General features: G+C 37.3%; 2 protein-coding genes across 3 annotated transcripts; one reads left to right on the top strand and one right to left on the bottom strand.

Moving 5' to 3' along the window:
* The first annotated feature begins 2,111 nt into the window (after positions 1-2,111).
* Positions 2,112-12,730, top strand: LOC105136322 (alpha/beta-Hydrolases superfamily protein). 2 transcript variants are annotated; one of them, XR_844323.1, is made up of 12 exons: positions 2,112-2,969; positions 3,318-3,594; positions 3,809-3,994; positions 4,087-4,239; positions 4,706-5,143; positions 5,890-8,334; positions 8,995-9,197; positions 9,294-9,449; positions 10,125-10,359; positions 10,836-11,149; positions 11,822-12,504; positions 12,628-12,730. XR_844323.1 is itself a non-coding variant. In XM_011041616.1 (11 exons), the coding sequence occupies exons 1-11, from the start codon at positions 2,263-2,265 to the stop codon at positions 12,126-12,128; spliced, it is 5,421 nt and encodes a 1,806-aa protein (XP_011039918.1). In that variant the 5' UTR covers positions 2,112-2,262; the 3' UTR covers positions 12,129-12,610. The 2 variants fall into 2 exon arrangements, 1 of the variants encoding a protein (XP_011039918.1); XM_011041616.1 differs by lacking the exon at positions 12,628-12,730 and having other exon boundaries at positions 11,822-12,610.
* A 535-nt stretch (positions 12,731-13,265) lies between these two features.
* LOC105136321 (sucrose synthase) lies at positions 13,266-17,339 on the bottom strand. The gene is made up of 13 exons (XM_011041615.1): positions 17,184-17,339; positions 16,930-17,056; positions 16,676-16,827; positions 16,374-16,566; positions 15,790-16,125; positions 15,605-15,700; positions 15,323-15,496; positions 15,110-15,226; positions 14,846-15,012; positions 14,532-14,756; positions 13,857-14,420; positions 13,626-13,764; positions 13,266-13,515 (listed from the first exon to the last, which is right to left on the bottom strand). The coding sequence occupies exons 1-13, from the start codon at positions 17,273-17,275 to the stop codon at positions 13,486-13,488; spliced, it is 2,412 nt and encodes an 803-aa protein (XP_011039917.1). The 5' UTR covers positions 17,276-17,339; the 3' UTR covers positions 13,266-13,485.
* Between the last annotated feature and the right edge of the window lie 853 nt (positions 17,340-18,192).

The following is an 18,192-nucleotide window of genomic DNA, read 5'->3' as shown; positions in this document are numbered from 1 at the left end:
TAGCTAGGCTAGCATATTTTTTAGAGGAAAGAGAGAAAAGAAGGAGGAGAGAAAAATCAACTGCCACCTAACCACCATGAAAAGACTCATATGTGCACCTCTACGTGCACTGTCTTCCTTTTCTGACCACCAGGAAATGCCCTACATGTCGCTTAAAAAGTGCAAGCGTTTCCCACATTATTGCTCGTGTGCTGCATACACCATTAACTTTTCTTTTTTCTTTTTAGTTTATCAAAAGGCCTAAATGCCCCTAACCCCCACGTGATATTAATGAAAAAAGACCAAAAAGCCCTTAAACCTAAGCTATAGATTTTTTGCTTTTAAAGATACCATAGTAACCACATTACACTAAGAAAGATTAAAAACAAAAACCAAAAATTCCCCTGGCTAAACAGTTAAGAAAATTTGATTTGGTTTTGAAAAGTATTTTAGATATTATATTTTGCAAATAAAAGGTTAAAAAACCATTATATGATTTTAATTATCGAGGGAAAAATAGTAATTTTATGTGTGAATTCACAATAAATTATGAGTGTACATAATTTATTTCTTATTTCCTTTATCTGTTGTTTTACTTTAATTTTAATCTAGTTAAGACTCTCTAAAATTGCTTAAAGGAAAAGTGCATTTATGGTTTATTCGACTTCTTATCTTTGAACATGCAATTCTTTTAATTCTCAACATATCATATCCCGTTAGAAAATTGGCTACCACTCATAATTTTTGAACTAATATTTTCTCAGGAATACCATTGCTATAGGTTCACCATCCTTTCATGTCCCAACTCCCTGATGCATCATGGCTTTTCATGTTCAATAAATAATGACTAAGTGATGATATTCCAAAAACATCCAAGTAGTTTAAGAAGAAGGCCTATTTATTGGATAATTGGTAAATCTTTTAAATCAAGTAATTTAGTTTATTCTTCCTAGCCAAAGTGTCTAGTAGCTTGATATAGAAATCTCAAGTGATTGGTAGTTGGTAACTAATGGGGCCTGGTAAGCTAAGGTGGTTGGTAGTTGTTACCTGCAAAGGTTCTCTTTGATGGATGTGGGGACTTTCGAGTGCTTAAGTTAGTATCTTTGTAGAGAAAGAAAGTGTAATGACATTTTAAAGAGATAGGCTTTGAAAATATAAATGCTAAAAATGTTAACAATGAAAAGATTTGTGAACCTGGAGCTTGAAGGATTCATATAGTATTTATAGCTCATGAATCTTGTCTTTTTATGTAAAGAAAGGACTGAAGAGTCGTTATATCCTTATGATATTTTGAGTTGTATTATTCAAAATAATATGTATTGAATCAGTATAAAATATGAAGGACCCACATGAGATCTTGAAAAACTTTTTAAGAGAGTATTGGGCTCAAGCAAATCATCTTAGCTCATTAGAGGTGTAGAATAAGCCCAATTATACTCCCTAGACCCAAACATATTAGACTCGAGCGTGGCAGTTAAAACCCATTATATGCTAAGTAACAAATATAACATGAGTTCAAGCTACCACGTATAAACTCATGCATTCTGGGCTTCTCCTTTAACATGTTACATTCAGGTATGATAACCTGAGTTAATTAAAAAAATTTAAGTTGAAGTTTTAGATTTGTTAAAATTAGATTTCTCAATGAATTACATTTATTATCTTTTTAATTAAATACAAGTAGAATAATCACATAATTAACTGTTAATTTCAAAGTTCAAACATCATCATTGTTGAAAACTCACATCACATGCTCCTTCTTTTTTTTTAAATAAAATGGCTTTTGAAACTCATCCATAAATCAACTACGCTAATCAAAACTCCTTTTTGGTCATGCAACACCAACATAGAGCGGGCACAGATTTTATAGGCTCCATTTGGGCTGCCTACCTTCAGGCCCAAATAACATTTGAAGGTAAAATAACTATACAGCCCAATAAAAAAAACTGATCGAATCTAGCCGCAGGATTTAATTATTAATTGGCAGTCTGAAATTTTGTTCCATCTCCAATCCCAATAAAAACACAAATTTTATATATATATATATATATATATATATATAATATATATATATATATATTAAATTAATTTTTATATAGTTAGAAAGGTGTTTTTTTAACAAAAAAAATAAAAAATTGCAAATGGCCTCATATCCAGTCACCTTTCACTTCTTTTCAAATACGAATACAAGAACAAGAAGCTCCTCTTCCTCCTCCTGATCCTTTCTGCACTTTCTACCACCTCTTTCCTTATCCAAAATTGGAAACTTCTCCTCCCTCCTTAATGAACACCAATCTCCACCACCTTAAACCGCAGCTCCTAAATCCACACCTCTTTTTCTCCCCTAAAAACCCTTACCAATTCCGTTCTTACAAACGACGCCGTCTTAAACCATGCAGCAGCAGCAGCAACTTCCTAGAACCTTTCAAGAACCTCCTATCACAATTCCCGTCACCAAACACTCTCGATATCTTGGCTCCTGCTTTAGGCCTGGCTTCAGGCTTAACTCTCTATCTCTCTCAATCAGACAAATTTTCAAAATCCTCAAACATCGGCGAGTGGATTCTTTTTTCTAGCCCGACGCCGTTTAACCGTTTTGTAATTTTACGCTGCCCTTCAATATCGTTCGAAGGGAGCGAGTTTATAGAAAACGTGAACGATAAGTTAGTTAAAGAGGACAGGCATTTTGTTAGGTTAAATAGCGGGAAAATTGGGGTGGTGAGAGAGAGTAGTGAGGGATTGAAATTGGAGTTTCAAAGAGTGTGTGTTAATACGGAGGATGGTGGTGTTATTTCGCTTGATTGGCCGGCGGATTTGGAGTTGGAAGAAGAACATGGATTGGATACTACTTTGTTGCTTGTTCCTGGCACTGCCAAAGGCAGTTCGGAAGACGATGTTAGGTTTTTTGTCGTTGATGCTCTTAAGCGCGGCTTTTTCCCTGTCGTTATGAATCCTAGAGGATGTGCTGCTTCACCAATTACTACAGCAAGGTATTTTTTTTTCTCTATGTTGAATTTGACTGCTTCATTTCTGGTGGTGTGTATAGTGTGAAGCTTCTAGTGCTAATTGTTGTTTATTTTTGCTTGATAATAACATCTTTAGAAGTAAATGAACATTGAGGAACATGAATTGTTAGTTATAGCTGGACCGTGTGTGATTAGCACTGATAATTGGATGATTGATGTGATCTTATGGGGAAATGCGTGATGGTAATGGAATAGAAAGGATTTACTGTGAGATTCGTGGTTAAGAAAGTTATGTGTTTCAGGTTTCCTTTGAATTTTTGTTGCGACAAGAAGCTGAAAACAGAGGGCTTCTTAACTACTTCATTTGTGTAGGTTATTTACAGCTGCTGACAGCGATGATATCTCCACAGCTATACAGTTCATCAGCAAGGCAAGGCCATGGACGACACTAATGGGTGTTGGATGGGGATACGGTGCGAATATGTTGACCAAATATTTGGCTGAAGTTGGGGAGTGTACACCTCTCACTGCCGCCACGTGCATTAACAATCCTTTTGACTTAGAGGAGGCCACGAGGTGCTCTCCTTATCACGTGGCATTGGATCAGAAGCTCACTGGTGGACTGATAGATATTCTGCAATCTAACAAGGTTGATGATTTCTCTGAATTATTATTATTATTTTTTAATTTTTTATTTATTGTTTTGAAGAATGCGAATGGATTGCATCCTTCATCCGTATGAATAGAAAATTTGTAACTTAAGAGAAATGCTATGCATGATATGAAATGCGCAGATGAACTGTTTAGTATTTAGGTCTATCCTTGTGATGAGACGTAGACTTAAATTGTAAAGAATTTTGTAGGAAATTTTTCAAGGAAGAGCAAAGGGGTTTGATGTGGAAAATGCTTTAGTGTCAAAATCTGTTCGTGATTTTGAAAAGGCAATATCTATGGTATCTTATGGCTTTGAGGAAATAGAAGACTTCTATTCAAAATCTAGCACACGAGGCATGGTTGGGAATGTCAAGATTCCAGTTCTTTTTATCCAGGTGCATATTTTGTACTTAGATATCATGCTTCTTTGAAATTTGCATGTTTCTCATTAAAAGTCTAACCAGCAACAATTCTGTCAAAACATCAGAGTGATGATGGGACAGTGCCGCCGTTCTCCATTCCACGCAGTTTGATTGCTGAAAATCCATTTACAAGCCTCCTTTTATGTTCTTGTTTGCCATCTAGTGCTGTAGAAAGTGGCAGAGCTGCTGTATCATGGTGCCAGAATCTTACAATTGAGGTGATTTATTATCTTCACTCTTCTTCAAAACAGAAGATTCATTTGTAGAGTTTGAAACCCGCTCTTATATTAGCCTAATTTTGTAGATTGTAGCCATCAAGTTGATCTGTCAACTTTACGTTGTTAGAATTAACCCCTTATGATTAACCAATTGGAACTTATGTCAATGTTCTTCTGAAAACCTTTTTTAGTTTTGGCGATTCAGATGGTTAGGGTGTACTGTATATTTCATCAGCTCCTTCTGTTTGTAATGAGTAGCGAGTACTGTACCAGTTTCTTGCATTCTTGGTGGCAGTAATCATGCTAGAACTTGAACTGATACTCTTTAACCTGTGGTGTCTATGATGGGTATTGCTAATAAACCTATGCCAAAATCATTTTTCTTTTTATTTTGATTGAATGATTTGATGGAATTTAATTGTGCATCTTGCAAGCTAATTATTACCGGTATTCATGTCAAATGTAGTGGCTTGTAGCTGTGGAGCTTGGACTTCTGAAGGGTCGTCATCCGCTTCTGAAAGATGTAGACGTTAACATCAACCCCTCAAAAGGCCTAACTCTTGTGGAAAGCAGAGATAAACGAGTTGAACTTAATAATCTCTTAAGTCTTTCCCCAACTGACTCTAGTGGGTACACCATAGAACCTATAAACAAGATACTTCAAGATATCCAATCAAGATCCAGAAAAGATTCCCAAAGAGATTTAAAACTCGATGAACAACTGCAAGGAGTGGAAAATGATGCAGTGCAGCAGAGAAGATCTGTTGATGCTGAATTGATAGAACAGGATTCTGCAGATTCTGTAGATATTGAAAGAGGTCAAGTGCTGCCAACAGCTGAGGTGGTTATGAATATGCTTGATGTGATGATGCCTGATACTCTGACCAAAGAAAAAAAGAAGAAGGTAATGCTCAGAATTGCAATTCTTGCTAATTTTGCCAAGGTTTAAGCATGCCAGTTACCGTTTCAAGGAGGCATGTGTATCTGAAACAAGTATAGAAAGATACATAATTCTGGAATTTCACCTCTTTTATCATTGTGTGGACTGTGGAAACTGCCTTCTGTTTTACTTGTACTCTTTATAATGTTAGGTGTACATTGGATCAGAAGTTCCTTTTAAAATAATCTAAAATGTTGTTTGCTTCTTATTTCATTCTTGCTAGAAATTCCAATATCTTCTCAACATTTTTGAAAGTAGTGTCTTAGTGGAGAGATGAAAATCAAAATCATCTGTTAAATTGCTTTCCTTTTGTATGACAATATTTATTGTGAGATGGCTTCCCATAGACATGCCTATTTTATAAGAAAACCACAGCTTCTAACTATCATTATGAAAAAAGGATGGAAAGCAGAAAAAAAGCAGCCAGAATATTTATTATGTTATTGGAGTTCGTTCGCATTTCATAAAGACATGGGCCTGTCCTCTAATATATCATATAAGCTAGTTGATTGTGTATACTTTTATCTTCATAATAGTTGGCAGTGCTTTTACCCTTTCCTTTTCGGCAGATGTCCTTAATGACTCCTATTTATGTTAAATTGTGCACGCTGTTTTTTCAGGCACAGAATCCTACAATTTATTCCCTTGATTTAAATATTTTACAGCACATATCTAGGGTATTGTATAACATTGATTTGGTGCTTGTCCAGGTTTTGACTGCTGTGGGTCAGGGAGAGACACTTATTAAAGCTTTGCAAGATGCTGTACCAGAAGAGGTTGTTGGAAAGCTTACGACTTCTGTATCTGGAATTCTGCAAGCTCAACATGGTAACTTAAATGCTAATGGACTACTGAGCATTAGTGAGGTTCCTAATGTTCCTAAAACAAAGATACAGGAAAAAGTCAGAGAAGTATCAAGTGCAGAAGTTACATCTAAACGTCCACATTCTCCAGATCAGATGCAAAGGGCTGAGGATTTGACAGATGGATCTGTTAACAATCATCCTGGGACAGAGAAGTCTGGTGCTGCACCTGAACAGGAGCTTCACTCTTCGAAGAATATACAAAAATCTATTGAAACAAGTCAACAAGGTGATCCATCTGGTTCTGACAGGAAGGAATCAAATGAGTCGGGACATAAGAATGAGAGTGATGAGTTTATCAAAGAAAAAGCTGCATCTCACTCTGACAGCAGTGAGAAGGGATTGGAAACCAGCATTAACCCTAACATCACCAGCCATTCTGAGAAGGCTAGTAGCATGGAAGAAGCAATTGTTGATGAATCCAAAGTTGAACAGGGTCGTGCATCGCCTCAAGTAGAAGCAAAAGGGGAGAATAGCACTCACAAAAATGAAGAGAAAACTGCAGATTCATCAGCTGATCAAAATGGGATAGTTTCAGCCAAAATGACAGAAGAACCTCTTCCACCTGCAGTATCTGCCACTGACTCTCAAACAATTGAAAGGGGAGGAAATGATGATCAGAAAAATGAAGAGAAAACTGCAGATTCATCAGCTGATCAAAATAGGATAGTTTCAGCCAATATGACAGAAGAACCTCTTCCACCTGCAGCATCTGCTCCTGACTCAGAAGCAATTGAAAAGGTTGGAAATGGTGATCAGAAGAGGGAAAACAAAACCATGCAACCTGCTCATGATCAAAATAAGCCTCCCACATCTGATTCTAATCCCCCTCCTTTCAGTGTTACACAAGCATTAGATGCCTTAACAGGGATGGATGATTCTACTCAAGTGGCTGTTAACAGTGTTTTTGGTGTGCTAGAAAACATGATTTCTCAGTTGGAAGAGGAAACAGACCATGAAAACAAAATCAAGAATAAAAATGAGGGTGAGGGTGAGGGTGAGGGTGAGTTAGTTGATTCCAAGCCTAAGAAACTGGAAAATGCTAATCACTCAGGCAAGCAGTCAGATACATTACAGCATCCTTCTGTACATAAGCTCCATGAAAGTGGTGGCAACCAACAGAATGTTGCAAGTAGTGGATTGGTAGAGGAGGAATTCACTGAGGATCCCATTTTGTTGAGTGGGAATGGTACTAGGGGTTCTCAGGGAGATATTGCGAGCAACTATGAAATTAAGGAAGAGCAAAAGAAGGATCAATTAGTTAGTGGCAAGCATTTGGCTGGCTATGATGGACATGTAAATAGCATTCCATTGTACGTAACTGCAAATCCATATGGAGACTTTGTACAGAACAAATATTTCCACAGATACCTTCTTTCAAAGATTCCAAATAGCAAGCCACTTGATCTAGATACAACCACTGCTCTGTTGCTTGACTATTTTCCAGAAGAAGGTAAATGGAAGCTCCTAGAGCAGCCAGGAATCACTGGAGAATCTATAGGGGGTGTTACCACTAGTAATGATGCTGGCATAAAGGTTCAGGTCCACTCCTCTGGAAAAGAGAATGATGGAGAAAGTTATATTGAACCATCATATGTAGTATTAGATACTGAAAAGCAACAGGAACCTGTTGAAGAATACAGCACAGTGGAAAATTTTACTGAAAATGATGATGGTATATTAGATGAGTTAATAGAGTTTGTGAAAATTGTTGTTTTGGATGCTTTGAGGATTGAAGTTGGTCGCAAACTAGGTGCAGCTAGCAAGAAAGAAATGAAGTCCTATTTTGCTAGAGATCTTGAGCTAGTAGCAGATGCTGTGTCTCTGGCCATTGTATGTAACAAGGATCATACTTGGTGCTTGAAAGGTAAATATCATAGAATTGAAGGTGCTGAAGAAAAAGTTGGTACTGTTCGTGGAGAGCATATTGTCAAGGCCATTTCATCTTCTGTTCTTAGAACAAATTATCTGAGAAGATTACTGCCAGTTGGTGTCATTATAGGGTCTAGCTTAGCTGCTTTGAGAAAATATTTTAATGTAGCTACAAGGAACGAGAATGACATAAAATCCTCAGGTCAAACCCAAAATCATGGGCAGAAAAGTCAAGACAAGGTCTGCATAAAGGAGATGGATCATGAGCTTACAATCAAAAGTGGTCATAGAACAAGTTTCAACAGTTCAATAAATAGAGAAGGAGAAGAAGCAACATTGAAAACTATAAACAATGATAGAGTAATGGTTGGTGCTGTTACAGCTGCATTGGGAGCGTCTGCTTTACTAGTTCAGCAGCAGGTAATAGTTAATCTATTTAAGATTCCTTGTATAATTTTCAAATAGCTCTTTGAATTTATATCTTTAACATCTTATTTTTATGAAATGAAGACTGGTCAAAACACTGACTCTCAATATCTCTGTTCTTCAAATATATCTTTGTTGATCTAAATGGCATGCTCCTGTTTGAAATTTTCCTGTTTTCTTTTTCAAGCACCCAGAAGTTTGGATTGCTGTCCTCTTTCTGAGAATGTGGACACAGAGAGACAGAGTGATACAGCACTTTTGTTTTCTAGACACTATTATATTTCTTCTATATGCAGCTTTCTTTCTAGGGTTCAGGGTATTTCTGGTGTGTGCCGAAATAACTGATTGTTTGTAACATCCTCAATTTTGAGATTAATATTAAAATTTTGGATATAATACAAGCACCCGAGAGAGTACCAGGGCAGTAGATGCCAAAAACAAAGTACAAAGAGTGAAAACAGATAGTAATTCCACCTTGGAAGCTGCACCTAAGCTCAAAACCTAAATAGTATCGTTGGTTGCATGTTAAGGAGCATCCAGGAACTACCTGTCATTGTTTATATCAACTGTGTTGCTCTCTCTTTTTTCCCTTCTCTATCTTCCTTTGGATATTTGCAAACTTCTTGATGCCTATTGTTACATTTAACTGCTAAGGATCCAAGCAATTCCAAGGAAGGTGGGGAAAGTTCATCCAAGTTCTTGAAGGAAAGAGGAAATCTTCTAAAGCCAGCTGAAAAGCTGGAGGTAACAGATTCTGAAAAAAACCCGAACATTGTTACAAGCCTTGCTGAGAAGGCCATGTCCGTTGCTGGTCCGGTGGTTCCTACGAAGGAAGATGGTGGAGTAGATCAAGAAAGGTATTATAATCATATCCTATACATGTTATTCTGGTGAACAGACATACCGGTATATCTATATTCCTGAAGTTCATATGAATGTTTCAATGTCAATAGACTGGTTGCAATGTTAGCTGACTTGGGACAAAAGGGTGGCATGTTGAAGCTAGTTGGCAAAATTGCTTTGCTTTGGGGTGGTATACGTGGTGCTATGAGTCTGACAGACAAACTGATTATGTTTCTGCATATAGCTGAACGCCCCTTGTACCAGAGGTAAGCTAGTTTTCTAAACATCCTTGTCTGCTGTTTGTCCTTTTTTTTTTTTCCCTTCGACCTTTCCCTTTAGGAATTTGTGTTGAAATAACATAATGTTAATTTAATAACTGAACATCATAAGAGGTGAATGTTGTTGTTGCTGACTTTATTAAAATCTCTGGCAAATTGAACCTATGTATTAAAAAATCTTTGGCAAAGAGTTTATATAATTTTGCATAGTAATCTTCAGACTTGTGTTAGGTTTGATAGAAGGGATAATTCCCTTTAAGGTAGAAATTTCATAAATATTCTGAGTTATGTTATGTTTAGTAGAGTGGTTAGAGTTTTAGGTTGAAAGTTTTACTCAACGGTTTTTGTTCACTGGGATTTTCCCATGGAGCGTATAAAGCCTTCTCTAATTGTTTATGCTCGAGGAGGAAGTCTTCGAAAAAATTTCGAGGAGGAAGTCTTTGAAAAAATTTCTAGTTTCATTATAATGTTTTGTTTTTTATCACTGGTTGATAAAATAGTTGAAGTGGTAACATGTTGAATATTTTTTGTTTTAACAGATTGCTTGGTTAGCATATTAAATTAGTTGACAAGTTTAATGAATTGTATTTTTGTGTTCCTAATCATGTTAGTGAGCAAGATTTTTTTTACTGAATCTTTTCTCCTCGTGCTTTCTTTGTTAAGGTTTCTTGGGTTTGCTGGCATGGTGCTTGTTCTTTGGTCACCTATCATTGTTCCATTGCTTCCCACTCTTGTACTGAGCTGGACAACAAGCAACCCCTCCAGATTTGCTGAGTTTGTTTGCATTGTTGGCCTCTATACTGCTATTATGATACTTGTTACGTTATGGGGCAGAAGAATACGTGGATATGAAGATCCACTAGAGCAATACGGGTTAGATTTGACTGCATTGCCTAAGGTATGGTTGTAAATTAACTGTGCCATATTAGCTCTAGGTTTTTATGCCAGGGATAAACTTTTAGCTATGTCCTTCCCAACTGTGCTAAAAAAAGTATTTGCAAGTTTGTTGTCTCCTGATTGCACAATGGACAACTCATCAAGAAAGATTTCAGATCATTTTACCCTTTCGTTTTTATTTCCTCTCCTTTCAAGTTGCTGTTAACTATTGCTTCTTTTTACAAAATACACTGCCATGTTATCTTTTCTGTATTGTGCGCTTTTCTGATACATGCTCTTCATCAGTTTCACTATTCATCAATGACTAATTTGTGCATCCCCAGTTCCGTGATGGAAGTGTTTTGGTATCATATTCCTTTCCTTTAGAATTCTCTCGAAGTTGAGGTCCTGGAAACAGATTAATACAGATTAATATTCATTTGGAACCATTTTAATTAGAAAAAGGTGATCATATAATGTTTTGGCCATTGCTTGCAGATCCAAAAATATTTGTGGGGCTTGATTGGAGGAGTCCTGCTTGTTGCATCAATACAGTCCCTAAATGCTTTACTGGGTTGTGTGAGTTTCTCTTGGCCTTCAGGCATTCCTTCATCTTCCCTGGATGCCATGACATGGCTCAAAATGTATGTGCAAATGATTATGCTAGCTGGTCGAGGAATTATAACGGCAACAGGCATTGTGCTGGTTGAAGAATTACTTTTCAGGTCATGGTTGCCTGAAGAAATTGCAGCAGATGTTGGCTATCATCAAGCAATTATTATTTCAGGACTGGCATTCTCTCTTTTCCAGAGGTATATTATTTATTACCATTTAGAGAATATCACTGTTCCTTTTCCGTCTGGGATATTATCGGCATATTCTTCTCTTCTAGCTCTCCTACCCTAGCTTTTTTCATCCTGTTATTTTATGGTGAATGATAGGTTTCACTAAAACACACCTCAGGCACACTATACCATGAGACCAATTTGTTTTTGTTTTTGTGTTTTGAAAGTATTTAGAAAAATATATTTTTTTATTATATTAAATTAATTTTATTTTTTTTAGTATTTTAGATCATTTTGACGTACTGGTATCAAAAATCATTTAAAAAAAATATTATTTTGTTGTATTTTTAAATGAAAAATATTTTAAAAAGCAACTGTTTGTTACTACAATGTAAAGTAACATTTGTACCTTCTCTAATCCCTCCCATCCTTGTTGTAAGGCAGTATTTGATCCCAAATCACCGTTGTATTGCATCAAGTGATTTTACCAACGATGCTACCCAATACTCGCGGCAAGAATTGTTATTGAAAGGAAGATGTTCCTTTGAAAAGTTCCTTCTTGCATGATCATCAATTTTTGATATTGTAGACACGATTTTCTTAAATTTTTTTATTTCTACAGATTTAGGAATTTAAATCTCCAAGTCAGATAGTCATTGCCAGTCACGTGAGAATTTTTCTCCAATTTCGTTTTTTCAGGTCTGTCTGGGCAATGCCAGGGCTTTGGCTCTTTTCGTTGGCTCTTTCAGGGTTTCGGCAAAGAAGCAAAGGCAGCCTGTCCATTCCAATCGGTTTGAGGACGGGGATAATGGCTTCGAGTTTTGTTTTACAAACAGGAGGCCTTTTGACCTATAAGCCCAGCTATCCTGTTTGGGTAACTGGGACTCATCCACTACAACCTTTCAGTGGGGCAATTGGTCTTGCATTCTCTTTGTTGATGGCCATATTTCTCTACCCATGGCAACCTCTAGAAGAGAAGAGCTTGGGAAGGGCCACGCAGGGATGAATGGCGAAATTTGTTAATAGAGCAAGAGCAGATATGGGGTAATTCTAGTCCCCACATTTGTGATTTGGGGATCCAGAATGATAAGATTGTTATAGAAAGGTGGTGGTGGAGAAAGGAAACGGAGACATGCTAGCCAGCATGCGGAAGAGCAAAAAAGGCTCGGCTCTCATGTTGTTTATAAATAAATACCACGAAACCGCGTAGCAATGGCGGACCACCCAGTATCCACTGCCCATGAAAAAGAGAACACAAAAATGCAGAAGGCATTGCTGTGTACGGCGTACAGTCTGTAAATCTCAAAAGGTCAAAAGCAATGCATTTTTCCAAGTAGCTTGTACATAGAGACTTCTACCCTGAGGGCGTCATCAATAAACAGGTAAGGGGGGAGTTGTTCCCGTTTGTGGATTGTGATTAATATTTAGATCTTTGCAACAAACATTTTTTACATCATTATTAATAATACATGATAATTTTTTGGTTCATGTCTCTGGCCTTGCAGGCTTCAGCACTTGCTGAAATTGGTTTCCATCTATTGGAAAGAATGTGTCTTTGGTGATCATTTCGAAGAAAAAAGAAAATGGCAAGTAGATTTTAGATTTAAATATTCTCATCAGAAAACAGCTGAAAAGAATTCACTCGACTTTTGTTTTTGACAATACAGTTATATCTTGAGACAACAAGAAATGCATTTTCTATTTATACCCTCCAAAAAATTCATATTACTACCAGAAACAGGAACCAAGTACCCAACTTACTGAACATATAGCAAGCATTTTTTTTTATTTGAAAATAAATTAAAATAATATTTTTCATTTTTAAAATTTTGTTTATCTTAAAAAAATTAGATTTAGCCAACCCAAAAGGGAGCTTAATATATCTTAAAAAAATTAAATTTAGCCAACCCAAAAGGGAGCTTAATAGGTCCTAGTCATTCCTTGAGCCCTTGGAGGATTCGTAGAGAACAGCGCAGAGTTAGGCAAGCCACAGGCCAAACTTATTTTTTGTCTTTATATGATGATGAAAACTTCCAATCTCGAGTATTGAGGAGAAATACAGGATTGATGTTGGATCATTTCCCATGATTTCCAATCTCAAGAGACAGAATTTGCATGAAATGGATAGAAATCAGATAACGGATGATGAACTCAAAAGACAATCTTTACTGAAATTCAAGAGGCTGCTGCATGATGAAAAGAAAAGGAAAAGCAAAAAAGATACACACAGAAAGGAAAAACAAAAAAACAAAATGAAGATCAAAACGCCTTTCTTGTCCAATCACTATCGTGAAATGACCATTATTCTGGACCCGGAACCCGACTCATACCAACCCATGTTTCCTTGATTTCTCCAGTACCATTTACTCGATAGTCAAAGGAACAGACTCAGCCTGCAACGTTATGAAAGAATATTCATCAGTATCATCAAATAAACCTCTGCAAGAGTGGATGGTAAGATCTTAAATGCTTACACACCCTGGAGATTGGATAATAATCTTACCAATTTGCGATATTTGAGTGCATAGAACATTTCCAGATAGCGTCGGCTCTCACGATGATCAAGGTTGGAAACATGCTTCCAGAAGCCATAAACTCCTGTGAGAGTCAGGAGCCTTTGAGAATAAATTTTCCAGGTATGCCTGAAAAGGCAAGTAACGAGAGACAATTTAGCATAACTTCATTATAACAGCTTGGAAGTGGAGTTGTAGAGTGAAGGTGGTGGTAAGCTTACTTCTCTTGGATTCGCTGTAGGCCTCCCTGGGAGATTTTGTCCCAATAAGTGGGATCAGCCTTGCACTTCTCAAAGAAGTCAACAAGGAGTTCAGCAGCCTGGACTCCATGGTAAGGATCGATATGGAATCCGGATTTTCCATGCACAATGATCTCAGCAGGACCACCATTGCAAGTAGCAAAGGTTGGCAAACCACATGTCATGGCCTCAACAACAGTCAATCCAAAGGCCTCATACAAAGCAGGCTGCACAAAAGCTCCCTTGGTATCACAAATGTAACGGTAAAGCTCTCCATTCCTCACACGGTTCATCTGGGAAGAAATCCATCTGAACTGGCCATTCAACTTGTATTTCTCTATATGACTGTACATTTTCTTCATCTCAGCTTGCTCTTCTATATCTTTAGACTCCTTTCTTCTATCACCACCAACTACAACAAGATTAACTAATTCGCGCAGCTTGGTATTCTTTCCATACCATTCTACAAGACCAGTTAGATTCTTCACTCTGTCCAGCCTCGCCATGGTGAATAGAATTGGCTTGTTGCGGTCTTTTAGCACACATCTGTTGAACAACAAAAATCAGTGATGAGTTATTACATCTCTTCTTTATCCAGGAACTTTTCCGAGAACTACATAAGAAATTTATGTGTAAAGTAAAGAGATGGAAACTTACAAGTGCTCGTCATTCTCAACGGAGCTGTAAAGAAGTTCTTCAATTTCTTCATGGAAAGAAGTCAACCTACGCTTCTCCTCGGTGTAAGGGAAGTATATGCTCTCGTCAGCACCAGGGGATACAATGTTGAATTTGGGATCAAATACATCGATACCGTGAACAACTCTGTAGAGGCCAGGGAGAGTGAAAGCAGTGTGGCTCTCGTACTGTCCAACAGTATCCTTGCTGAAATAGCGAAATAGCGGAACAGTACATGTTAGATGCCATCGAAGAATCATTCACGATAACAATAATCAGGGGAGACATCATATCACCTTCCAGCAATCTCTTGGAATGTGCTGGTGATGATGAAATCTGTATGGTTCATGGCAAAAAGATCAGCTGTAAACTGGCATGAAAAGTGGTACTTTTCATCAAACTTCTTCCAGTAAATATCTGAATCTGGGTACTTTGTTTTTTCTAGAGCATGTGCAATAGTGCACTGCAGAAAACATAGCAAAAACAAAGAGAATTGTTAATTTGTTATGCTACAGGATGAAGAACAAACGCTGCAAAAACAAGAGAAGATCAGGGCAAACCTCTGTAACACCTAATTTGTGTGCTAGCAAGGAGGCAACAACGTTTCCATCACTGTAATTTCCAATGATCAGATCAGGCTTTCCCTGCAACTCCTTCGCAATTTCAGCAGCAACATCCTGAAAAAAAAAAGATATTATCTTAGCACATGAAGATAAATGTAGTAAGACTTTGAGAACAAGGATTACTTTGGGGAAACAATAAAGAAATAATACCTCAGTGTAAGTTTCTAGGTATGGCCAAACTTCAAAGCGAGAAATCCATTTCCGGACCATTCCCTTTTCATCTCTGAAGGGAACTCGAAGAATATCACAATGCTCCGATCCATAGACTTTCTCCAGACGTTGGCCACAAGTGGTTCCTACTGCATCAGGGAGCAATCGAGTAATCTGCAAACACAGAAAAAAAAGACAGATTAAGCACCAAAGAATGTAATAACATTTTATACAAAGGAAAAACTGTTAAAATACTGCCTAAAGCTTGGAAATTAAACTTACAATGAGAATTCGGGGGATGATATCAAGTCCTTGCTGCTTGATACGCAGAAGCATTTCATTCTCCAAGGCACGAACTTGATCCAAAATGTAAACAACCTGGTAGAACGTAATATGCGAGCCAGATCAGGTAAGGTTTCATTAGAGTATGCACGAAGAGAAAGATTAGACTAGGCTTGTGAATTAACCTGGCCTCCGGTATCAGGATACCCCAAAACATTGTCTTGGGCGAAGTATCCATGAGGGGACATGATCACAACATTGAAGACCATAGGAATTCTGCCAAGGAAAGTTTCAAGAGTGCAAGGATCTGGTGCCTCAAGAAGATCCAAAAGAAGTTGAATCATCTGAAGAACACGCTCAGCAGTATTGCCCCATCCTCTCTCTAAGCCGATCTCCTGGAACTTGTGTTCGAATTGAGAGTATGGAGTCTCAGGTTTCAGAGAAGACAGATACTCCTCGGCCTTTCTCAGAACATATTGCAGAGAGTCTAGGTTCTGAATTCTGTCATTCAGCATCATATTCTGCACAAGAACATACAAAATGTTATCAGGTTTTACAGGATCTAATTCCACAGTAAGCTATCCTTGCTTAAATTACAGATTCTAGACATGATTATCAGAGATTACAAGATTCTAGTAAAACCATCAGTTGCTTATATCCTAAAGTTTGATCCAAGAAAATTAAGATCTTGGAGTTCAAGCTTGCATTTGTGCAAGTTATCCTAGGAGTCGCTTTAAAAGCTGGAACTTGGATACTGTATCAAGCATACCTTCCCCTTGTGACAGTGCACCTTGAGAAATGCAAGCAGGGGGTGCAGGCTTTCCTTGTCATGGAACAACTTAGCTGAAAGGTGGCGGTTGAGGAACTCAACACCGTTACCAATGTACTTTGAAAGAGTTGGGCGAGGAAAAGATGCACTGAATGGTTCAAAGTCCAATTCAAGCACGAAGTTGCCATTGGAGCTGCATTATCAGATCGACTAACATTGTCAAAATCAAAGCATGCACGTACAGAACAAGAAATTGAGAGAACTCGATTAAAAGCTAGCATCAAATCAATACTCTGACTTACCCTCCATCAACAAGTTCCTCCTTGAAATGAAGATACTCAGCAACACGCAACTCCTCAACAACAAGTGCTTGGACATTCACTCTGATGTACTCCCAGACACCAGGCCTTGGGCGCACAGCAAGGGCAACCCATGGGGGCAAAACAATTGCTTCCTAAAACAACAGAATTAAAAAAAAAAAAAACAGTTAAGAGAAAATTCCCAAAACTTAGGATATAACAGGAAGAAAAAATGCATGTGTGATCAAGGGAGTCACCTGTGTGGATCTGAGAACTTCAGAAAAAGCACCGCCCGCCAATATCTTCCTGATCTCTTCAGGGATTGCTTCAAACTCAGCAATAATCTGATGGTGTTGAAGAATTCCTTTTCCCTTGCCTTCAATCCTGTAACACAAATTGTCCAAAATATGCTGTAATAAATCTACATCCTTAACAAGCTGCACCAAAAATGTAAGCATGACCCTCTTTACACCACTCCATAAATCAAAACCAAAAAAGAGAGCATGGTTACCTGGTCAGTAAGGCAACAATCTCGTTGCGATGAGTCTTGAGGGTCTCATCCAAACGTTCACGAATGCTTTGGACACGAGTAAGTACAGACATAGCTCCTTAAGAAAAACAGAAATCAAGTTGTAAGTGCTAGGTAGTAATAACAGATACAAGAATAAAAAAACCAGCAAGAACTCTCAACTATTTGTAAGGATTATAATAGCTGGTGATCAACAAGAATAAAGTCAAGAACAATTAGAGGAAAAACCACATTATTCTAGAAGACTAGAAATTTCCAAACCTAACTCTCTCAACTCACCCACCATACTTTAAAAAAGAAAATTAATACTTGGGTTAAGAGTGAATGGTTTAACTACGATTACATATCTTAAATAATGCTAGAAAACAATTAACATAAAAAATAAAAATCAACCAGTGACTAAGTAATTCAATAGATTTCCATAACAAAAGGAATAAAGGAAAGCAGATCATATTATTTGTAGCTAGCAGGAATAAAGTTTGAAGTGCAAAAAACTCCTAAAAACCTTGATGATAAAAGCAGAAAGCTCTCATGCAACAAGAAGAAAGCAGGGGAAATTATTCGGCAAGAAGCAGAACACATCAATCATCAAAAGTAACGAGAGAAGAGAGAAAATTCTCCTTGTGGAATATTTAAAGCTTGATTCAGTCAAATATAGAAAAATAAATAGTTCTGACATAACAAGGGAATTTAAACTTGAGTTCTTTACATTGAACGTTTAAAACACAGCAGAGTTTTGTCAGCACCATGACAAAATTATAAGTTTCTTTTCATTTTTGGAGGTCATGGTACAACAGCTTTTAGTTCAGCATTATTCTGCATTTTCATCGGATCATGGTGAACAGTACTAGTTCAGCATTATACAGACTCATGATCTGCACAAGTTTTTCTAAAAACAAACCTAAACATTTTTGCTGAAGAAAAGACCAAACTGTAATTCAATGTTTTCTTGTAATAAAACTATAAGATGGTATCTATAGAAAGGAAAGGA

This window comes from Populus euphratica, unplaced genomic scaffold, assembly GCF_000495115.2.
Source record: "Populus euphratica unplaced genomic scaffold, PopEup_1.0 scaffold53.1, whole genome shotgun sequence".
NCBI lineage: Eukaryota > Viridiplantae > Streptophyta > Magnoliopsida > Malpighiales > Salicaceae > Populus > Populus euphratica.
This window is presented reverse-complemented; position numbering and strand designations above follow the sequence as displayed.